At 49.1% G+C, this 24,420-nt stretch overlaps 1 protein-coding gene across 3 annotated transcripts in view; it reads right to left on the reverse strand.

Moving 5' to 3' along the window:
• Window positions 1-9,452: 9,452 nt before the first annotated feature.
• tinagl1 (tubulointerstitial nephritis antigen-like 1) overlaps window positions 9,453-24,420 on the reverse strand; it is a 44,938-nt gene continuing 29,970 nt past the window's right edge. For all 3 annotated transcript variants that reach the window (XM_052036616.1, XM_052036615.1, XM_052036617.1), the window contains exons 8-12: window positions 21,595-21,778; window positions 20,823-20,868; window positions 17,149-17,272; window positions 15,347-15,392; window positions 9,453-11,148 (exon numbers count right to left, since the gene is read on the reverse strand). In XM_052036616.1, the coding sequence (XP_051892576.1) occupies window positions 11,008-11,148; window positions 15,347-15,392; window positions 17,149-17,272; window positions 20,823-20,868; window positions 21,595-21,778 (541 nt within the window). In that variant the 3' untranslated portion in view covers window positions 9,453-11,007. The remainder of the gene's footprint in view (window positions 11,149-15,346; window positions 15,393-17,148; window positions 17,273-20,822; window positions 20,869-21,594; window positions 21,779-24,420) is intronic.

A 24,420-nucleotide genomic window follows, 5' to 3' on the forward strand; every position in this document is an offset into this window, starting at 1 on the left:
CTCTGCATATTCATGTGTCTGTCTAAAAGCTTCTTAAAAATCACTATCATATCTGCTTCCACCACTACTGCTGGCAGCAGGTTCCAGGCACCGACCACTCTCTGTGTAAAAAATCTGCACTGTACATCTCCTTTAAACTTCTGCCCTTTCACCTTAAATGCATGCCCTTTCACGTTAAATGCATGCCCTCTAGTATTTGACATTTCTACCCTGGGAAAAAGTGCTCTCAACCATTTCTTAACATCATGCAGGGAGATCGAATTGGTTGAAGGCTGGCTTCTGTGATGGTGAGATCTCGAGAGGGAACGGAGAGGGATCATTAAGTCAGCACGTGTGGCTGAGCATTGTGTAGGTGGGTCAGCCTTGTCTTTAGCACTCAGAATTAAACAAAATTTCAAGTGCTGGAAGAACTCACAGATCAAGCACTCACAGCCTAGAAGATGGGGATGTCCATTGGTTTCCTACCTAGGGGCGGGCACGGTAGAGGGGCAGGCACAGTAGTGTAGTGGTTAGTGTAACGCTATTACAGCACCAGCGACCCAGGTTTAATTCTGGCCGCTGTCTGTAAGGAGTTTGTATGTTCTCCCCGTGACTGCGTGGGTTTCCTCGGGGTGCTCTGGTTTCCTCCCACATTCCAAAGACGTACGGGTTAGGAAGTTGTGGGCATGCTATGTTGGCGCTGGAAGCGTGGCGACACTTGTGGGCTGCCCCCAGAACACTCTACGCAAAAGATGCATTTCACTGTGTGTTTTGATGTACATGTGACTAATAAAGATATCTTATCTTATCTCACCTCCCACTGTTCACAGCTACATGTTGCAGAGCTGCCGAGCTTCAGTCAGATCCAATGGCCGTGGGGCTGCTTATCTCTGCCTCTCGCAAGCAGCTGTTGTTGCTGTGTTGCTATGTGTAAGGAGATGGCAATTTCACATGGGGCACAAGTCCAAGTGTAAGCAGGGAGCCGATTTACTGACATGTTAAGGTCTTCATCGCCAACAATTAACGTAAATATCACCAACAATTTGTCCTGGTCCAACCACGTCGATGGCACGGCCAAGAAAGCTCACCAACGCCTCTAATTCCAAAGAAGGCAAAGGAAATTCAGCATGTCCCCGATGACTCTCACCAATTTTTACAGATGCACCACAGAAAGCAAGAGCTTCAAGCGGAGTTGAACGCTGCCACCTCCTGGTTCCCCTCCAAGTTGCCCAGCATCCTGACTTGCAAATATATCACCAGTCCTAATTCCTGGAACTCCCTCCCCAACAGTGAGAATATCTTCACTACAAGGACTGCAGTAGTTCAGGAAGACAGCTCATCAGCTGCTTCTCAAAAGCAACAAGGAATGGGCAATAGATATCGGGCCCAGCGCATTGATGCAGCCATGAAGAAGGCTCACCAGTGTCTCCACTTTCTTCGAAGCTTAAGAAGATTTGGCATGTTACCAAATATGCTAACTTTTACAGGTGTACTGCTGAAAGTATCCTGACTGGTTGCATTGCTGCCTGGTACAACAATTCTAACACACAGGAACACAGGAAGCTGCAGAGTGGTGGACACAGCCTGGTCCATCACGGGCACAGCCCTCGCCACCATTGACAGCATCTATAGGAGGCGCTGTCTCAAGGAGGAGGCACCTATCGTCAAGGATCCCCACCAATCCGGGTCATGCCCTCTTCTCGCTGCTACCATCGGGCAGGTGGTACAGATGCCTGAAGTCCCACACCACCAGGTTCATGAACAGCTACTTTCCTACAGCCATCATGTTCTTGAAACGACCTGCACAACCCTAACCCTGCCTCAGCAATGGAACACTACGGACCACCTCTTGCACTACCATGGACCTGTCTTCAATTGTGTCTTTGTTTTTTTTTGAACTAAGATCTTGTTTTTATGCAAAAATGCATGCCCTCTAGCATTAGACATTTCGATCCTGAGAGAAAGATACCAGCTGTCTACTCTATCTGTGCCTATCATAATCTTATAAACTTCTATCAGGTCTCCCCTCAGCCTCCGCTGCTCTACAGAAAACAACCCAAGTTTTTTACTGTATGACATAATTATGAATAATTTATGTATAGTTTATATTCTGTGTGTTGTCTGTACCTATGTGCCCGTGATACTGCTGCAAGCACGTTTTTCATTGTATTGTACCTCACTGTACTTGTGACATGACAATAAACTTGACTTGACCCTACCAGTGATATCCAGCTCTGGACAAGTAAATAGAAAATATCTCCTGCATGCTCAGCACAGTCCACCTGCCCAGCACCATGCAACCCCCATATCCTCCACCCCCTTGGTACCCTGTACAACATCAAAATAGAATTCCAATTGTTCGAGACATGCCCCACACAGAAGGAAGATGGTTTGTGGCTGATCATCCCAGTCCCAGGACATCACTGAAGGAGTTCCTTGGCACATTGGCTGAGGACCAATTGTCTCCAACTGCTTCATCAATGACCTTCCTTCCATCATAGGGTCAGAAGTAGGGACTTTCGCAGATGATCGCACCACATCCAACTCCATTTGCAACTTCTCACCAAACGAAGAGTCCATGCAGTCAGAACTGGGCAACATTCAGGCATGAGCTGCTCCTGTACTGTACTGTTCTACGTTCCACATTCATAGAACAGAGAACAGTACAGTACAGGAACAGGCCCTTCGGCCTGACAATATTGTGCCAAACTATTTAAACTAGTAATTAAAAGCCCACTAAACTGGTCCCTTCTGCCAACACGTCCATATCCTCCATTCCTTGCACATCCAAGACCCTCTTAACCACCTCTATTGTATCTGCATCCACCACCACCCCTGGCAGCACATTCCAGGCACCCACCACTCTGTGTAAGAAAACTTGCCCCGCACATCTCCTTTGTACTTACTCCCTCTCATCTTAAATGCATGCCCTCAAGCATTAGACATTTCGATCCTGAGAGGAAGATACCAGTTGTCTACTCTATCTGTGCCTCTCATAATCTTATAAACTTCTATCAGGTCTCCCCTCAGCCTCTGCTGCTGTAGAGAAAACAACCCAAGTTTGTCCAACCTCTCCTTACAGCACATGCCCTCTCATCCAGGCCACATCCTGGTAAAAACCACAGACTCTCCAACAAGAGGAACTCTAGCTTTTGACATTCAGTAGTGTTACCATTAGCACGTCCCCTACTGTCAATATCCTGGAGGTCACCATTGACCAGATCTCCATAGGACTGGCCACATATATACTGTGGCTACGAGAGTATCCTACAGCGAGCAACTTACCTCCCAACACCAAAAGCCTTTCCACCATCTACAAGGCACAGGTTGGGAGTGTGAATGAACACTCCACTTGCCTGGCTGAGTGCATTTCCAATAATACTCAAGAAGCTCGACACCACACAGGACAACGTAGCCTGTTCTGTTTACACTCATTCACCACCCTAGATATTCAGTCCCCTTACCATCAGTGCACATGGCTGTGGTGTGTGCTGCCTACGAAATGCACCACCGTTCCTCACACCAGCTAATCTTACAGTTCCTCCCAAATCTGTGACCAACGAGACAAGATCTTTAGGCACATTGAAACACCTTTACAGCAGGTTCCTCTTCAAGTTGCACATCATCTTAACTTGGAACTATATCGCCGAGGCTTCATGGTTCTAGGGTCCAAACCCTGGAACTCTCCACCTAAGGCACTGTGTGAGTACGTTTACCTGAAGGACTGCAACAGCTCCTGAAGGTGGCTCACCCCCACCTTCACAGTCAGGGCTGGGCAATAAATGCTGTGCAATGACTCTCAGGTCCAAAAAATTAATAATACTGATCTCCCTTCTCCTGGTCGGCACCTGCCTCACAGCAGGTGAGTCACCTTCTCAGCTGTCTGTGTGCTCTGATCCTTGAGCACTCTCTCTGTGTCTTGCACCCCTCGTGATCAACAACCTCTCAGCCTTCCTACCCCTCTCAACAAGGTGCTCCCACAATGGGTTTGGCAGAGTCCCTCTGACAGTGCGGCACTCCCTCAGTACTGCCCCTCCCACAGTGCGGCACCCCCACAGCGTGGCGCCCCCTCAGTACTTCCCCCTCAAGTGCGGTGCCCTCTCAGTACCGTCCCTCCCTCAGTACTGTCCCTCCCACAGCACGGCGCCCCCTCGGTACTGCCCCTCCCACAGTGTGACCCTCCCTCAGTACTGCCCTTTTTTTTACAGTTAGTTTGTCTTTAATGCATATCTCACAGACTCTTCAAATTATCTTCCACCTCAGACCGCAAAATGAACACAATTCTACCGAACATCTAGGTAAATGCAACAACACCCGCCTTGTCCCCCACAGTCTCGGACGTGGCTGGTAAATCACCGTCCGGACCGACTGATGGAGACACAGTACTGCGCACAGCATTGTACAAAGTCAATAGACTGAAGGGTGACGTCTTCGCAGGAGCCATGCCTCCAGGAGCTGCAACCGCTGGGTAGGACCGAGGCCCCGCCATCTTAGAGCCTTTACAGCCCGCCATGACAAGGGACTACGCAGTTAGTAATCACAAAATGCTGCTGGTATGATAAACAGTGACACAACCAGCAGGGCACACCAGTAAATAGTCTCGCAAAAGAGCAGTTCAGAGAAAGGAGAGGTGGGAGTCTTCCCCAGATAAGCAGACAGTCTGTGTGATGAAACACCAGCGCCATCCCTCCCACAGCGCTCAAAACACAGACTCCAACACCTGGCAAAACAGAGTCCTTCCAAGAAGAAAACTGCTCCAGCCCACTGCTTGAGATGAAATCCACACTCCCCCACCGCCCAACATTCTCCACAACTGCACTTTTGGATTTTTACAAACACATCATCAGTTCAATGGGAGAGCACACTCGGTACTGGCCCTCCCACAGTGTGGTGCTCCCTTAGTCCTGATCTCAAACAGTCCCAGTCCTGGGAAGGCGGTGCTGTCAGTGTGTGGACCAGGATGAAGATTTACAGCCTGCTGTTTAGAGATGACCATCGGTGACAGAGTTTGAGGGAGAACCATCACCCTGTGGCTGAGCTGTAGTGAATGTTGACCCTCAGTGTCAGTGCTGGAGCCTGCAGTAAGAGTTGGCAGTAACAGGGGCGAGAGGTGACCCTCTGTAGCAGTTCTGGAGACAGATGGCACCCACTATAGACCTGAGCTCCTATCTCATTCCCTCTACCAGTCCAGAGGTGGGCAAAGGCTCTCTGTACCGCTCCTGCCCTGAGGTGAGAGGTTATACTGAGTGCCGACCCTGAGCTTAGAGGTCACACTGAGTACTGACCCTGAGGTGAGAGGTCACACTGAGTATTGACGTTGAAGTGAGAGGTCACACTGAATACTAACTCTGAGGTGAGAGGTCACACTGAGTGTCGACCCTGAGGTGAGAGGTCATACTGAGTGCTGACCCTGAGGTGAGAGGTCACACTGAGTGCTGACCCTGAGTTTTGGACATAGGATTATAGATCTGTTTTGTCTGCTTCTCCCTCCCCGTGGCACATCGTCGCTCCCACTGATTGTTCCAGCCCTTTGTGCTCGTGTGCTGGTGTGTGAGTGTTTGTTTTACCATTACTGAATGGTGCCTGCACATCCCTTGTAGTCACTGCCAAAGCGGGACCAGCACTGAACAAGTGTTTGTGTTAAAGGACACCACTGTTGTTGCTGTGTGCGTGGGAGCAACAACCACCCTGTCCCCTGAGCTGTGTGTCAGACCCTACGTGAGTGTGGTGGGGTGTGGAAGTCCCTGGGTTTCCAGTGACGGTATGTGGGAAGCAGCCAGAGTCCCCGACAGGAGTCAACGCAGCCTTCACCACCAGTACCTGTTCCTGGGGTTGGCACGGTCAGCTATGAATCAAGGCACGGGCGAGCGGCCGCAGCCTCGGGTGCGGTCAGTCAGTGCTGGACGGGCTTCAGACTGACAGCGGGCCAGCTCTGGGGTTCAGCGTGGGTTCCTTTGTGTTTCATGTTGTTCCAGTAACGCTTTTCAGAGTCAGTGACTGGAAACATGAACATGGCATTCACTGCAAAAATAATACACTGAAACATCTAATAATCAGGCAGCAGCTCGCTGCTTCTCTTCAGAGAGATGCCAGAACAGGTTAGTGGTGAATCCCGGCACCTTTATCCGACGGATTAAGTCGGACATTTGCTCTGACACTGTGGCTGGCTCTGTCTCCTTGTCTGTTCATTCATGGAGCGTGGTCATCAGTGTTATTGGGCAGGATTACTGGTATTCCCAAGGGGGATGGCTCTGTCACCCTGAGCTGCAGCAGACAGTGTAGTGAGGGCACTCCCATGGAGGGCCAGGACCAGTGAAGCACACCCGTTTTATCCCCAGGTTGAGGTGGCGTGTGGCTGGGACGGCAACCTGCAAGGGGTGGTGTTCCCACGTCCCTGATGCCCTTGTCCCTGCGAGTGGTACTGTCCGTGGTTTGTGGCTGGGTGTGTGGGTGGGGGGGGTACCCTTGATAAACCTCAGCCAGTGGCACAGAGTGTGGCTGGGCTACCTAAGGCTGGGAACGGGGTTGTGGAGAGGCAACTGCTTTGTCTGGATGGTACCTGGACGGTGTCAGCGCTGCATTCACCCAGGCCCCCGGGGTGAGTGGTCACACCGAGCCCTGCCTGCCCATTCGTGCCTTGCAGATGGTAGAAGAGTGGCAGGAAGTCACATCACCACCGGAGTTGGGTGGCTGTTTCTGTCAAGCTTCAGTCAGTGGTGACTGAAGTGCGTTGGTGTTATACCTACCGCAGAGTAAAGGTTTTACCCTTTAGGAGATTCGTTTATCTTCTTCAAGCCTGCTGAGTGCACTTGTCTCCAAACCAACGCAGACAGAGAGAGAACAAAAGGGGACCACTCAAAGATCTAAACAGTGAGGCAAGGTGAACAAACAAACACACCATAACCCCTGCTGGCTTGGAGGAGAACAACTATCGTTGATACACATTCATTCATAGAACATAGAACATGGAACACTACAGCACAGTACAGGCCCTTTGGCCCACAATGTTGTGCCGACATTTTATCCTGCTCCAAGATCTATCTAACCCTTCCCTCCCACATAGCCCCCTATTTCTCTATCATTCATGTGTCTATCTAAGAGCCTCTTAAATGTCCCTAATGCATCTGCCCCCACAACCTCTGCCGGCAGTGCGTTCCACACACCCACCACTCTCTGTGTAAAAAACTTACCCCTGATATCCCCTTTATACCTTCCTCCAATCACCTTAAAATTATGTCCCCTCGTGTTAGCCATTGTCGCCCTGGGAAAAATTCAATGTAAGCAACATTCCCAACCAACTAATTCAACACTATTTAATAAAATCTTTCCAATACTCTGGAGATCTCTTCACCCTGGCGGTACAGGATAATCAGTTGTCCACTCTCTGATTTGCATGGTACCCACTGGCAAAGTGTCCAAAGAACCATTGTGGGCCCACTTTGCTCTGTGATCCTTCACCACTGGACCAGAAGGCAGCTGAGAGCATCTGCACTCTCCATGGTACCTCCCAGCTCTGGTGCCTCAGCTGGCTGCTCCTCCTTTTCTCACTCACACTATCTCTTCCTTTCTCTTTCTTTTTCTCTCTTGTCCTCACTCACTCTTTTTCTCACACTCTCTGACTCTCACTTTCCCTTTCTCCCTCTCTCTCTCACACACTCTTTCTCTCCCTCTCCCTGCCTGCCAGTCCATGCTTGGTCATGCTCTGTCCCTGTTGCTAGGTCAGACCCAACCTCAGTCCAAATGGTCCTTGACCACACACACACACACACACACACGCACGCACGCACACACACCCTGCGCCGCCCACAGCTGACCCATACACTGGGGTCTTATCAGCTTGGGGTCAGGGATCTGGTGATATTGCAGCTGCACAAAGTGAATTTCTGTACCTTTTCCAAACTAAGATATCCTTTGCTGCTTCACAGGAGCATCAAAAGACCAATATTCCACAGCAAACTGTGCAAGGAGATCTTAGGCCAGGCTGACAGCTGGTTAATGAGGTGGATTTGGGAAAAGGGAGGTGGAGAGGAAGAGAGAGGGGCTCGCAGAGTTTGCCCTTGGCAGCTGAAGGCAGGGCTGGCACTGACAATAGAATTGCTCAGAGCTGTGGGGGTGTGGAGACCTCCGGGTGGTAGACAGGCAGGGTTACAGAGATGGTGAAGGCCTCCACAGGTTTGAAGGGTCTCGATCTGAAACGTCGACTGTCCATTTCCCTCTGCAGACGCTGCCTGACCCGCTGAGTTCCTCCAGCTTCTTGTCTGTTGCTTTCAAATGTTGCTGTCACTGCAAAGGGAGACAGGGTAGACCAGTGAGCTCGGGGATGGTGGGACAGTGGGAGAGGGTGAGTGAGTAAGGAAGCATGCTGGAGTTGATGGGAGCTGAGCCGGGAGTGGGTGGGATGGTCCACTTCAGGCATAGAAGCAAAGGCAAGGGTTCCAGCAGCAGGAGAACAGAGGTCATAAACAGAAAGAGACCAAGAGAAGTGATTAACGACGGAAGTGTAGGGAACCAATCAGCATTCAAAACGATCTAGACCAGAATTAGTCGTGGCAGCTGTCGCAAGGGTTATAAATGGTATCGCCAAACCATGACATGGATTGGCAACGCTGAAGTGAATTATGGTGGAATCTATTCCAGCTCTGGGGGACTGTTCGACCATGAACAGCATCGGCAAGGTGGTCAGTCTCTCTGGCCAGAGCTCAAGGTGAAGACTGATACAGTGAGTGAAACCATGCCTAACAGCAGACTCCCCAGGGTGGCTCTGATGGTTACTTGCCCAAAATGCAGAAACGCTAGCCTTGACCGCTGACCTCTGACCTTTGGTGTGGGCCATTAACTTTCCTCAGCTTCTGATTTTATTCTCTCCAACCTTAATTCCACGTCAGCCTTCAATACATTTCCTCTGCGAATGCTTTTCCCAACTTAGTGCAGTGATTAAATTGTCATGGAGTTATACAGCAAGGAAACAGGCCCTTCGGCCCAACTGGTCCATGCTGACCAAGATGCCCATCCAAGCTGGTCCCATTTGCCAGCATTAGGTCCATAACCTTCTGAAGCTTTCCAATCCACGTACCTGTCCAACTGTCTTTTAAAAGTTGTTATTGTACCTGCCTCAACCTCTTCCTGCAGCAGCTCATTCCACACAGATACCACCCTTTGTGTAAAAAAGGTTGCCTCTCAAGTTAACCCTTTCCCCTCTCACCTTATCCCTATGCCCTCTAGTTCTTGATCCCCTAACCCTGGGAAGAAGACCATGCATTCACCCTGTCTATGCCCCTCATGATTTTATATACCTCCATAAGGCCACCCCTCAGTCTCCTACGCTCCAAGGAATAAAGTCCCAGCCTGTCCAACCTCTCCCTGTAACTCAGTCCCTCAAGTCCTGGCAGCATCCTTGTAAATCTTTTCTGCACGCTTTCCAGCTTAACCATATCAACCAGAGGTCACAGAAACACATCAACAACAGGTGGCATTTCAACTACATTTTTATTTTGGCATTTATAATAGATATTTTGTTTCAGCAAGAACAAGGTTTATCAAAGGTGGCAAAATTATATAAATCTGATTGTCAAGAAACCAAGCAACAGTGAACAAGATAAACTGGGCATAGCCTGGGGATAGTCAGCACTGGATGCGACTCCCTCTGTAATCCAGAATTCGAATTACGCTCTGTGCCAGATCATGTCGGCTTGTCACAGCATCCTACAGGACAGGAGGGTGCAGGCTGAACCCCTGTGCTGTTGAAAGTGCCATCCAGTTAGCACAAGTCCCCTGTAAGTGCTTCCTTTCTGAGTATTTTGTCTAATTTCCCTTTTAAAAGTTTTTGTTGAATTTGCTTCCACCACCATCCCAGACATGAGAGTTGCAAAACTCTCCTCGTTACCCTGCTTTGCCGTTTACTTAAATCTAGGACCCTCCTGACATTGGAAAACCTTCCTAATGCTGAACACCTTTATCAACACCTCCCCATACCACTTCTGCTCTGAGTACAGCGAGCTGGGACACTCCAGTCTCTCCAAATAAAGTTCCTTATCCTTCGTGTCTTTCTTGAAATCCCCTCTGTTGTCTGACGCTGATGCCCCTGCGTGCTATCAGCCAGGCTGTGCAGGACCCCCCTCAGGAATAGGAGGGGGCATCACACCCTCCAGCTCATCCTGCCTTTTCATTAGATCATTCTTGATTTGCACCTCAAACCTATGCTTCTTGCCTTGCTCCACATTCCTTGATACCCTGCTCTCTTGGCACTTGTTCCCCTGACTGATTTATAAAATCACAGCTTTTCCTGAGTTAGAGAAATATTAATTCATCATGCATGTATGTGTGTAAGATGCAGTGTATTTTAGGCTTTATAGAGTATATAAAAATGGTAAAAGCATTGGTAATTATTCACAAGCGTAAATTGCAGATTTGAACTGGAACCTCCGCCAGCAGCTGTGAGACTCCTGTTTGGAGGAGCAACAGTTCAGAGCCACCCTTTCCCCACTTTCCACAATGCTACCACAACTTCCCCAGCACGGTGTCACGTCCCCAAACCAAATCACCTGGGAGAGTCTCCCACTGTTCACAGGTCCAACCAAAGCAATCAGGGAGGGAGAAGGGTCTGAATGAGTGATACTTCCAGTCGCCATGGATACCGGGGCACTAATGACTGAAGGCACTTCCAATCTCGTTCTAAGGTGCACTGGTCACCAGGATGAACAGTGATGTCTCCCCACAGCACTGTCACACCAGGTCAGTGCCACACCCAGAGGTTCACATTTTGTTGCTCATTACTCTGAGGGCTTTCCTGAAGCACATCCACACACAAGTGTCTCTTATAAGGAGTGACGTTTTCTGGGTAATTCAAGAGCTCTGCCCTGACACGTACTGACAGACATGACCTGCTGATTACAATCCACTTAAAATTGTTTCATTGTTGAATACCGAAGGTTGCAGATTGAGGAAAAGGGGTTAACTTGATGAAGGAGTCTTTTCCAAACTGGAGATCTTTCAGTGTCCCTTGGGCCACAGCCAGGGATGCTGGGCTTCTCACTTGCGATGCATGTCCTCCATGGTTACCCGACCCCAGCTGCCGAGGATGAAGGTCTCAATGTCGCACTCATTCTCACCCCGAGCTATCTTGAAGAATCCATTCTCCCCCCAGTTCCTCCCCCAGGAGTTGGCGGCAATCTGGCAGGGGCAAGAGAGAGGACAAGGTGAGGGATGAAGGGAGGAACCAATGAAAGTCTCACAACCATTCTCTTGCAGATACCTACCCTAACCCTGGCAAGTGCTGGTCCTCCCTCAGAGTCACACAACACGGAAACAGTCCCTCAGCCTAACTGGTCCATGCCGACCAAGGTGCCCACCTAAGCTAGTCCCATTTGCCCACATTTGGCCCATATCCCTCTAAACCTTTCCTATCCATGTACCTGTCCAAGTTCCTTTTAAATGTTGTTAATGTACCTGCCTCAACCACTTCCTCTGGCAGCTCGTTCCATATACTCATTTCCACTCTGTGTGGAAAAAGTTGCCCCTCAGGTTCCTATGAAATCAATCCCCTCTCACCCTGAACCTATACCCTCTAGTACTTGATTCCCCAACCCTGGGAAATAGACTGTGTGCATTCACCCTACCTATGCCCCTTATGATTTTATACACCTCTGCAAGATCACTCATCATTCTCCTACGCTCCAATGAATAAAGTCCCAACCTGCTCAACCTCTCTCCATAACTCAGTCCCTCAAGTCCCAGCAACATCCTCGTAAATCTCCTTTGCACTTTTTCCAGCTTAGGGGCTTCTTTCCAATGGCAGGGTGACCAAAACTGAACACAATATTCCAAATGCGGCCTCACCAATGTCTTGTACAACTGTAACATATCATCCCAGTTTCTATACTCAGTGCCCTGACTGATGAAGGCCAGTGTGCCAAAAGCCTTCTTCACCACCCTGTCTACCTGTGACGCCACTTTCAGAGAACTATGCACTTGTACTCCTAGGTCCCTCTGTTCTACAATATTCCCCAGGGCCCTACCATTCACTGCGACAGTCCTACCTTGGTTTGACTTTCCAAGAAGCAACACACTGCACTTATCCGAATTAAACTCCATTTGCCATTCCTTGGCCCAACTACCTAGCCAATCAAGATCCCTCTGTAATTCCCGATAACCATCTCCACTGGCTATAATGCCACCTATTTTAATATCATCTGCAAACTTACTAACCATGCCTCGTACATTCCCTTCCAAGTCATAGCACCGACCCCTGGGGAACACCACAGGTCATGATTAAAGAGGACCAGTGAATGGCACTGAATGAAACAGGACTATGTCCCGGTCTGCTCTGTGCTTGTTGAATGATCGCAGTTATGGTGCCAGTGGGGAGCTACAGTGCCCATTGTATCCGTGGACCCAAAGTTTGCAGCCACCATCACCACCTGTGGGGTCACCAAGTGTAGGCAAAGCCCAGACAGATCCCACAAACAGCTAACACCCATACATGATGCATGGGGCCAAGGGTAAAAGATGTGGAGAGATGGCATCATCTGGACTTGTATTCTTGACAGGAGATTGTGGGGTGATCCAACTGAGATATTAAAGATGGTTAAAGAATACAATTGGGCAGAACAAGGAGATAATTAGGACCACACCATTCAGGAGTGAAGTTGGGGAGTCCGTCCACACATAGTGTAGAAGAAATCTGGAAGTCCTCCAGCACCTGTGGATGCCAGGGATTGAATGGTTCTTTGCAGACTGAAGTTAGGTTGTTGTTGGGCACCGTCAGCAGATTCTGGAGGCTGCTGAGCCGTCACCACTGTCACCAGATATTGATGCAAGTTGGATTGCACCTATACTTTGTGCACTGACTTCACCATGAGCACCAAATCAGGTCCCCCCCTCCAAAAAAAAACATTGCGAAACTGGTCAAGAGCAAGAGTGTAAGGGTTGAAAGTAGTACCAAAGGTGGCTGCAAGATTCCCAATGGGTCAGGGCCAAAATCAACACAGCTTCAACCCTCCACCGTTGACCCATGAGACACACTCCTCAGGATGGCAGACGCAGAGGACATGATTTGTACACAGGATGTAATGCTGGCATTAACTGTCCTTACCCACGTGCTCCTAAGACCGGGAGGTATGAGTCACATACAGGCCAGCTAAAGGTGGCAGGTTTCCTTCTCTGAAGCACCAAAGTGAACCAAACAGGCTTTTGTAACAATCCTGATAGTTTCACAGTTACTATTACTGAACAAGCTTTATTTTTAAGTTCTAGGTTTTTTAGTTAATTATTTTAATTTAAATTTCCCATCTGCCACGGTGAGTTTTGATCTTGGGTCTGTGGGCCAATGGCCAGAACTCTGGTTGCTGGTCCTGCAACTGAACCATTTTGTGATTCCAGGATGTTGACGGGAAAATTGACGATGGTAATGCCAAGAAGTATTGAAGGCAAGTAGTTAGATTCTGTCTTGTAGGAGGTGGCCATCGCTGGGACTTGTGTGGCATGAATCTTACCGCTAATTATACTTTAGACTTAAACATTGGAAGATGGAAAACAAACAAGTCTGCAGATGTAAAAATTGGCCTTGTAGTAGACCCAGTGAGGAGGAAAGATTTAGACTGCGGGAAGATATGGACGGTGTGGTCACTTGGGTAGAAGATGGCAAATGGAGTTTAATCCAGGGAAGTGTGAGGCAGTGCATTTGTGGGTGTACAAGAAACAGGAGGATGTAGAGTGGTGTGAAGAAACAGAGGGAGCTTGATGGTTAAAGGCAGCAGGAGAGGTTGATTAAAGGTATATGGGATGCTTGTTATTGTTAGCCAAGGCAAGGAGATGATATACAACACAAGTTAGGCAGAGCTTGTGTACTATGCACAGTTCTGGTCACCACAATACAGGGACAATATGATTGCAATGAAGAGGGTGCATAGGAAATTTGTTTAGATGTTTCCAGGATTGGAAAGGTTTCACTATGAGAAAGGATTGGATTGACTGGTATTGTTATCCTTGGAGCAGAGGTAGCTAAGGGGAGACTTAATTGAGGTGGATAAAATTATGAGGGTCCGAATGAATAGAAAGGACCTATTTTCCTGAACAGAAGGTCAAGAACCAGGGGGCACCACTAAAGTAATTTGTAGAAGAATGAAGGAGTTGGAAGTCTTTCCTTCGCTGGAGGGTGGTGGGGCCTGGAACTCACCACCTGAAAGGATGGGAGAGGCAGAAACCTTCAGCACATTTAAACGTCTGGTTGTGAACTTAAAGCCGTGACCTGCAGGATACGGACCCTGTGTGGGGTATGATTAAGTTAGGGAGCTCTTTCGACCAGCACCAATAAGATGGGCTGAATGGCCAACTCCTTTGTTGTAAATTTTCGATGATTCTGCACACACTTGAGGTAGAGGATCTTATTGAATGGCAGAGACTGCATATTACTTTTCTATCTTATTTCTTGTCATGTAGAAAGACCGCCTCCAATCCATACTATACTATTCCCAACATGGCATTTGCATGAAAAACACGATGATGCTGGAGGAACTCAGCAGGTCAGGCAGCATCCGTGGAGAAAAGCAGGCGGTCAATGTTTCAGGTCAGAGACAGAGATTCACCTGCACCTCCCTTAATATCATCTACTGCATTCAGTGCTTCAAGTGTGGCCTCCTCTACATTGGTGAGACCAACCGCAGACTGGGCGACTGTTTCGCAGAACACCTGCGCTCTGTCCGTGACCGCGACCTGCATCTCCCCGTTGCCGGTCACTTCAACTCCCCCTCCCACACTATCACTGATATGTCAGTCCTCGGCCTCCTCCACTGCCAGGAGAATTCCAAGTGCAAACTGGAGGATCAGCACCTCATTTTCCATCTTGGAACCTTGCAGCCTAACGGCACCAACGTTGAATTCTCCCACTTTAAGTAATCCCCACCCCCTTCACCACATCCCCCCCCCCCCACCACGCTTCTTCTCTTCTTCCTTTTCCTAGCCCATCTCTCTTTTTTCTCCCTTTTTTTTCCCCCTTTCTCTCCTTACCTTTGCCCCATCCCCCGGAGGATCTGCTCTCCCCTCCTCCCCCGCACCTGCCTATCACTGTCTCTTACCTGCATCTACCTGTCACCTCCCTGTGCCCATCCCACCTCCCCTCTTTTGTCCACCTATCACTGCTCTGCTTTTCCCTCCTATATATTGGGCTTCCCCTTTTCCCATCTTCAGTCCTGAAGAAGGGTCCTGACCCGAAACGTTGACCGCCTGCTTTTCTCCACGGATGCTGCCTGGCCTGCTGAGTTCCTCCAGCATCATTGTGTTTTTCATCCAGATTCCAGCAGCTGCAGTCCTTTGTTTCTCATGTCATTTGCAAGCCCTGTGTGTTGTCTGTGTGCTGGTGGTTTCAACATACCCAGTACTGATGAATCTGTCCATTGTATCCTTGCTCTTCACCCCATCTACAAAACACCAAACACAAAGAATCCTCTGATTAGAAGAACATTCAAGTGCTTCGAGTTATTAGCCAGAAATATTATTGTTTCCAGATGCTTATTGCTGCACAATCATTGCATGAGATCAGAAAGGAAATATGTACGAGGTGAACAGTATCTGCATGCTGGGCAGCACAGTGGCATAGTGGGTAGAGGTGCTGCCTCGAAACTCCAGAGACCCAGGTTCGATCCTGACCTCTGGTGATGCCTATATGGAGTTTGAATGTTCTGCCCCTGACCATGTAGGTTTCCCTCGGGTTCTCTGGCTGGTATGTTAACTGGCCACTGTAAATTGCCCCTAGTGTGTAGTTGGGTGGTAGAACCTCAGGGGAGTTGACAGAAGTACGAAGAGAATAAACTGGGAATAGTGTAGGGATGATAGTTGACACAGACTCAGTGGTACATGACTCCGTGACTGCACATTGCTTGTTAGGTGACAGATCAGAGGCTACGGTCCCATCCAGAGCCGGCGTGAGTCTGCTCCGCACACTGTCCGTTTCCAGCTGCCTCTCACGTACACAGGAAGGCGGCAGGTTACACATGTCAGACCCAGGACCTCCAGGATGCTCTGCAGTGATGCCTTGGTAACTCATGTGGAGATGGGAGGGCCAATGAGTTGGCTCAAGGCTGGGCAAACGCCACACAAAACAGCACCCGAGGTCAGGACTGAACCTGGTTTGCTGGAGTATGAGGCGGTGGCTCCTCCAGCTGTCACTGTGCCGCCCCTAAGATCTTTTGGGAAGATTGGGAATTGGGTGGAAGGAATCTTGCTCACAGATCCCTTCTGCTTTGGGTCTCTGAATGATTGATGAACACACCAGTGTTCTTGAAAAGAGACACATTGTTAAGGTCTCAGCGGGAGGCAGATTCATTTGCCCAGCTCCCAACAATTACCAGCTCCAGACTGTTTGCAGATTAAGTGAGAGGCTGGACTTGCCCTTCCTTCGCTCCCCAAATTCACGTCAGTTTCCAGGGAGAAACAACAAGTGGAAGAGGGCGATGTCCAGCTGAAGTCACTGTGCAGTCCATCCAGAATTCCAAACAATACGGGTTCTAGCTGAACAAGGAGTACATCCTGTCATTTCTGGACAGGATTCCAGTTGAATGCTGATTAGATCAGCTGTGAGAGGACAGCCAAACAATGATTCACCCAACCAGGTTGGAACTTCCCTCTGTGTGGAGAATGCTCAAATATTTATCAAATGCCACGTCAGGACGGAAAGGCCTTTCTATTCCTGTCATTTTCCTTGTGAACAGCCCCCAGTCCCGTTCCAGCCAATAGCCCCTACCCTCCCGGGTCCGGTATCTCACTGCCAGCTCACTGGGGGAAGCCGGGGTTGGATCTTGCATGGATCAGTGGGTAGGGACACTGCCAGTAGATGCAGCAGGGCGGTGATAGGGACTGCTAGACAAGTACTGCCCGAGGAACAGTCCGAGCTTTGGGACGGAGCATTGCCCATGGTGAAAGAGTTGCTTGGGCTCAAGATCAAGGGACAAGGCTCACAGTCACCGCTGACAGACTTATCCCTTGCAGTAGAACATTCTCTGAGATTTACAACTCTGCCTTGTCAGTCCTGCTGAGAGAGTTCAGCCACACACACCATCCACTAATGGATGTTCAACACTCACCCAGATACTGATGATGTTGTTTTGAATGCTTGCTGATCACCTTCCATTCTTATTGCTCTTAGATTTAACCTTTTTTGAATCGATCATTCCTTACCCTGTAATCTTAACTGAGTGCGTCCCATGTCTACGAAATTTCTCTGGTTTCTCTGTCATCACTGGTGTGTGCCTGTAAACTCCGCTTCTGTACACAAAGAAATCTTCGTGTACCTCCATCAGGGCTGTAAAAGGAAAGATGTGTCAGCATTTTCTCCACAGTTTACTGTAATCCCGCTTTAGCCCGACCATTGTTCTGTCATAATCCCACCATAATGTCAATACAAACTCACTGTATTCCCACCACGGACCCAGCCTAAATTTCATTAATACGGCATGACATAATAACACAGACAAAGCAAGGTCAACATCTGTATGTTCCCAGTACCTGTATGTTTGGGAAATTTTCTGGAGAATTCCACAGTATTCCCAGTTTTTCCATTTACAATTGAAAGTTGGGAACAATGCAGCAATCGGACCCTAGAGAAACCTGAGGAAGGGTCCCGACCCGAAATGTTGACCGCCTGCTTTTCTCCATGGATGCTGCCTGGCCTGCTGAGTTCCTCCAGCATCATCGGGTTTTTCCATCGGCAATTGGACTCTTGTGTGTTGATCCCCAAATTCTGATGAATTCCTGGCTTGCATTAGACATCCAACTAGGATTTTGTAAGGGCATTCAACCCTGCCCTCTCCAACACAACATTGACAACCAAGGAAACTCTTCCAATTATCCATTCAGTTCCAACACCATCCCAACCATGAAAACATCAAGAGCAACAGAAACTGTCATAACCCAACATCAGTCTTATCCTGTCTTGGCGATCATCTTGTCTTACCCTAATCTATACACAGACATCTCACTTAGGTGAAGTGACCTTGTAGTGAAGCAGTACTTCATGGAGCAAGTATGTGGGGCAACACAGCTTCTGAACCCCCACGTTAAAGACTATTGCCACAAAGTAGAGTGAATGGAACGCCTCTCAGTTTGGATGAGAGCATTAATTAAGGATTCAGGCTCAACTGATATATTGGAGAGTGATCAATGTGGTCGGAGGTCAAGTGACAACAATGCATTACATGTTAAAGGTTACCTCGCGGAAGTCCTCTCTGATCTCTCACCTATCCAGCTGGCTCTGAGGGAGCAACTTGCTCAGAGAGGTTTGGTAGCTGAATTGGGGCTAAAACGATTCACGGAGGGGTAAATTCGTTGAGATCAACTACATTGATCAGATGGTAGATGAGGCTTTAGCCTCCAACAGTTCAACACTGCCTCACAACAGCAAGGGGAGTCTGCTGAAGTTATGGATTTCGATCTCTGGAGTGACAAGTCAGCCTACAGCCTTTTGAATCACAGAGAAGAGAGCACTGTCAATCGACAAAGGTCTGGGGTGTGTGAAAGTGTTAGAGTGAGGGGTGCAGCCAGTAGAGCTGCTGCTTCACAGCGCCAGAGATCTGGGTTCAATCCTGACCTCCAACGGAGCTTGCACCTTCTCACTGTGAGCACGTGGGTTTCCTCCGGGTGTCCTGGTTTCCTCCCACATTCCAAAGATATGTAGGTTAATTGGACACAGTAAGTTGTTGCTAGTGTGTAGGTGAGTGGGAGAATCTGGAGGGCGCTGATGGGAATGTGGGGAGAACAAAAAGTGGGGTTAATGTAGGATTAGTTGAAATGGTTAATAGCTGGCATGGGTTCGGTGGGCCAAAGAGCCTGTTTCCATGTTGTATGACAATGAAGAGCAATTGAACATCATCAGTATTGCCATGTAGGGTTGCAGGGTAGATCAGTGCTAATTCCAGATGCCGCCAGAGTGGGGCAACCCAATGCAAGCTGCTCTCTGCAGATCTACCCATTACTTCCATTACAATCATTATACTCTTTTAAATCTAAATTTTATGACTAACGATTACTAATAATGTTCTTTTCTGCATTCTGCTATTGTTTCCCCTTGTACTACCTCAATGCACTGATTTTTTTAAATTACAAAATAAACTTTATTCACTATAAAAAACAAACTATGTACAACAATAAAACACGGTAAACCTTTACATTTGTGTATGGATCAGTCATCGGTGTTACCATTTTTTTTATTGTTATTAAACCCACAGCACCGATGCCACTCATGTGGCTCCCTGCGGTGATACCCCAGTCCCGTATTTACAATATTTAAGGGGCTTTCTCGCCTGACCCCGCCCCTCCCTCTCCAGTGGCAGAAGAACCCTAACTGTCGTCCTTCCCCACCAAGCCCTTGCGTTGGTTGCACCCAGCTTCAGTGCGTCCCTCAGCATGTACTCCTGCAGCCTGGAATGTGCTAGTCGGCAGCATTTCCCTACGGATATCTCACAGTGCTGGGAGACCAATAAGTTTCGGGCAGACCAAAGGGCATCTTTCACCGAGTTGATGACCTTCCAGCAGCAGCTGATGTCCGTCTCTGTGTGTGTCCCCGGGAATGAAGTGATCTGATCATCAACACAGGTGCAGCTCAAGGCTGCGTGCTTAGCCCCCTGCTCTACTCCCTACACACACATCACTGTGTGGTTAAACACAGCTCCAATGCCATTTACAAATTCGCCAATGACACCACTGTTGTTGGGCGAATCACAGGTGGTAAATGAGTCAGCGTACAGGAGCGAGTTAGGACACCTGGGTGAGTGGTGCTGCAACAACAACCTCTCTCTCAACGTCAGCAAAACTAAAGAGCTGATTGTTGACCTCAGGAAGGGGAAGGAGGGTGAACATGCGCCAGTCTACACTGGGGGATTGGCGGTGGAGAGAGTCAGCAGCTTTTAAATTCCTGAGCGTTAACATATTTTTTAATTTAAAAGATTCTTAGATAGGCACATGGATGTAAGAAAAATGGAGGGTTATGGGCTGTGTAGGAGGGAAGGGTTAGATTGATCGTGGAGTAGGTGTTTATATAGGTCAGCACAACATCATGGGCTGAAGACTCGTACTGTGCTGTACTGTTCTACGTTCTATATCAGATGACCTGTTCTAGGCCCAGCACATAGATGCAGTCACAAGGAAGGCGCGTCGGTGTCTTTACTTTGTTAGGAGGTTAAGGAGATTCGGCTTCTCATCAAACACTCTAACAAACTTCTACAGATGTACTATTGAAAGTATCCTGATTAGTTGCGTCCTGGTCTGGTACGGCAATTCCAATGCACAGGAATATAAGAAGCTGCAGAGAGTAGTGGACTCAGCCCAATACATCATGGGCACATCCCTCCCCACCATCGGGAGTATCTACAGGAGGTGCTGCCTCAAGAAGGCAACATCCATCATCAAAGATCCCCACCATCCAGGCCATGCCATCTTCTTGCAGCTACCATCGGGCAGGAGGTACAGAAGCCTGAAGTCTCACATCACCAGGTTCAAGAACAGATACTTCCCTTCAACCATTCGCTTCTTGAAACAACTTGCACAACCTTAATCACTACCTCGGTATAGCACCACTATGATCATTTCGATGCACTAAATTCCCTGATTCACTTCATGTCCAATAATCAAACCAACCCTGCAGATCCACCCCCCCCCCCCCCCCCAATTTATTGAACACCTAGACACCCACAGTCCCTGGGGAAAGGAATTCGATCAACTCATGACCTCCTGAGTGAAGAAATCTCATACTGCGGTCCGATACTCCAGAGTGTAACTGAGACCAAGCTATCAGAACCAAACTGAAGTGATTCAAAAGCTGTTTGGCTCCCAGGGATTAGAAGGGTTGCGTCTCCTACCTTGGACAGGCCCGTTCTCCATCAGTTCTTTCATCACTTCCATCTCCTGTAGATTAAGAAGGGTGATTCAGTTACAACAAGACCAAGTCCACTGTACTTTCTCCCTAACTGAACCCACCGCCTGCTGATGCAAAGGTTGCCACAGTCTGATGCACAGGTAGGTCCAAGTCCCTGACAGGCAGCAGGTGGGCCTGAGAGAGAGCAAACATTCCAATCCCTGGGCCCCTGTCCTCAAACAGGCAACACAAGAGGGTCATCAACCTAGCCAATTGAACCATGTGTTACCAAGTGGTCTCTGACCCCTCCCCCCCCCCCACCAGACACACCCCAACCCCAGTGAGAGGGGTCATTGACCTGCCGAACTTGCTCCCAATCTTCCAGTGTGAACGGTCACCAGCTTGCTGCCTCCCAGTGGGAGGGGTCTTTGACCCATCGGGAAAAGAGGTCAACGACTGACCAAATCCCAGTGCGAGGGGCCACAGATTGACCAAGTCCTGGTGGGACAGGTAGACCTGACTGGGGGACGTTAGGCACATGCTGTCCAAATTAAAAGACGAGGTGAACTGTAAGCTTGATGAGTCTGATGAAAGGTTTGATGGGTTATGGAGCTGGGAACGCTTCACCCATTGACCCAGCAGGCTGGTACCTGACGTCAGCAGTGCGGAATTATAGACAACAGAGACCTATGCTCCCTGTTGCCTTTAGACCAACCTTCCCCGAGGGTGGAGCTCGAGGGCCGTGGACGGAGCAGGGTTTGGTCGGAGGTACTCACGTTGTTGGAGAGGCGGTAGGGTGGAGTGGTCTGATAGATCTGGTTGGTGTGGCTGTAGGGGTTGGGGCAGGGCATCGTTGCCTGTCTCTTGCCACGTCCGGCAGACCGAGTGGACATCATGCACTGGAACCCGAGCTGGTGGCTGTCCGAGCTAGAGAACGGGTAGCAGCTGTCTGACACCACCCTGCGAGGTACAACGGGAAGACGTGAGCCTGGATTCTTTAAATGAGGAGAAGCACGAGAATGTCAGCTGTAGGAGCCGTCGGTCCAATCCGGCCACTTGACCATTCAACCTGACCAATGGCAGAGCGGGAGGGCACCTAGTGGGAGGGGTCTGTGGGTGATGGGCAGATGGACTGGGCGCAGGAGGAACTGGGTAGATCAGGAGGTGAGAGAAGGGACCAAGGGGGCCACATAAGAGATTCTGTGGAAACTGGAGCAACGCACACAAAATGCTGGAGGAACTCAGCAGGTCAGGCAGCATCTATGGAGGGAAATACACAGTCGACGTTTCGGGCCGAGACCCTTCATCAGGACTGGAAAGGAAGAGGGCAGAAGCCAGAATAAGAAGGTGGGGGAGGGTGAGGAGCACAAGCTGGCAGGGGACAGGTGGGTCCAGGTGATGGGGGGAAGGTAGGTGGGTTGGGGGGGGGGGGGATGAAAGGGAGTGATGCGAGAAGCTGGGAGGTGATAGGTGGAAGAGGCAAAGGGCTGAAGAAGATGGAATCTGATAGGACGGGACAGTAGACCATGGAAGATAGGGAAGGAGGTGGGGAACCAGGGGGAGGGGGTGGGCAGGTCATGAGGGTGGGGGAGGGGAAAGGGGTGAGGGGGCCACAGGAATGAGGGAAAACAAAGAGGGGGGGGGGGAAGCAAAGCAGAGGGGAGAGGTTACTGGAAGTTAGAGCAATCAATATTGATGCCGTCAGGTTGGAGAGTACCAAGGTGAAATATGAGGTGTTGCTCCTTCAACCTGCGTCTGGCCTCAACATGGCAGTAGAGGAGGTCGTGGACGGACATGTCAGTGTGGGAGTGGGAAGTGGAATTGAACAGAGGAGGAGAAGGTTACCTGAAATTGGAGAATCCAATGTTGAATTGGTAAATTAAATTAGTTTATTATTGTCACGTGCACCAAGGTACAGTGAAAATCTTTGTTTTGCATGCCATCCATATAGATCATTTCATTACAACAGTGCATTGAGGTAGTACAAGGGAAAAGCAATAACAGAATGCAGAATAAAGTGTTACAGTTACAGGGAAAGTGCAGTGCAGGCAGACAATAAGGTGTAAGGCCTTAACAAGGTAGATTGTGAGGTCAAAAGTCTGTCTTATTGTACTAGGGGACAGTTCAATAGTCTTATAACAGTGGGATAGAAGCTGTCCTTGAGCCTAGTGGTACGTGCTTTCAGGCTTTTGTATCTTCTGCCTGATGGGGGGGGGGGGGGGGGGGGGAGAGAAGAGAGAATGTCCGGGATGGGTTCATGCTGTTGGTCTTTAGACTGTCCATGAGGTGCTGTTCCTCTAGTGTGCATTTGGCCTTATCCTGGCAGTAGAGGAGGCTGAGGTGTGGGAATGGCGAGAGGAATTCAAATGGCTGGCAACTGGGAGCTTTAGAAGGCCAAGGCAGATGGAACCTCAGTGTCTTGTGCTGGGAGAGCAGAAACTGCCCATGGAAAGTTGCTCCTGGGCTGAGCTGCTGGAGGCCTCTGAATGTCAGAGAACCTGGGGGAAGTTGGAATCTCCCACGCTGCGGTAAAAAGGGAACAGCAGTGGTGATGCTCAGGAAAAGATGGAATGTGCCCTTACACAGAAGGGAACAGGGCTCCACCTTAGCCGAGGAGAATAGTGCAGGTCTATGAAAAGCAAGCAAGATAAACACAAGGGAGCAAGATGTAGAGGGTTAAACTGCCAGGATCAGGGAAGAGAGATGGAAGTGTGGAGCATGAACACTGGCACAGGGCTAACTGTCAGCGTTCCATGGTGGTGGTCCTGCTGGAGGTATGTTACAGTGGGCCTTGGATGTGTATGGACCATCCTGCTAGTCTAGCAAGGACCCCAAGCAGTGAACAATGCTTGGCAGAGACCCATGACGAGAACAATAGGTGTGTGGTAACCAAGTTAAGTATTCCTTGAAACAACATTGGATTCTTTAGGGAATCACATCCTGCAATTCTGACTGGCTTTCTGCAAAAAAACCAGGACCCAGAGGTCTTGTCCATAAATACATTGAATTGCGCAGTTCCTCAGAGTGCTGTGAGACATCTGCTGCAGGGTCTCAAGTTGTAGCTGACCGCACCTTTTGTTAGAGTCATAGAGTCACAGTACAGAAATACCCTTCAGCCCACAGAATCCACAGTGAACATTAACCACCTATTTACACTAACCCTACATCAATCTCATTTTATAAAATTCTCCCCACATTCACTAGGGGCAATTTATAGCCAATTAACCTACCAACCCATGCTTCTTTGGGATATAGGAGTAAATCAGAGCACCTGGAGGAAATGCACGTGGTCACCAGGAGAATGTGCAAACTCCACACTGACAGCACCCAAAGTTGGGATTCAACCTGGGTCTCTGGTGACACGAGGCTAGAGAAAAGATCCTAAAGTAGATGGCAGCGTAATCGCCGCATGACAGATGAGCCAAAAGGTCAGATGGAATCATACAGCATAGGAACAAGGCCAATTGGCCCAAACTGTCCATGCCAACCAGTAGGCATCCTTCTGTGTTAACCCCACTTGGTTCATAGCCCTCTGTGCCTAAGCAGTTCAAGTGTTCTGGATGGCTTAAGCTTTGAACGCCCGGGGGTGTTTATAAATCTGT

This window comes from Pristis pectinata, chromosome 22, assembly GCF_009764475.1.
Source record: "Pristis pectinata isolate sPriPec2 chromosome 22, sPriPec2.1.pri, whole genome shotgun sequence".
Lineage (NCBI taxonomy): Eukaryota > Metazoa > Chordata > Chondrichthyes > Rhinopristiformes > Pristidae > Pristis > Pristis pectinata.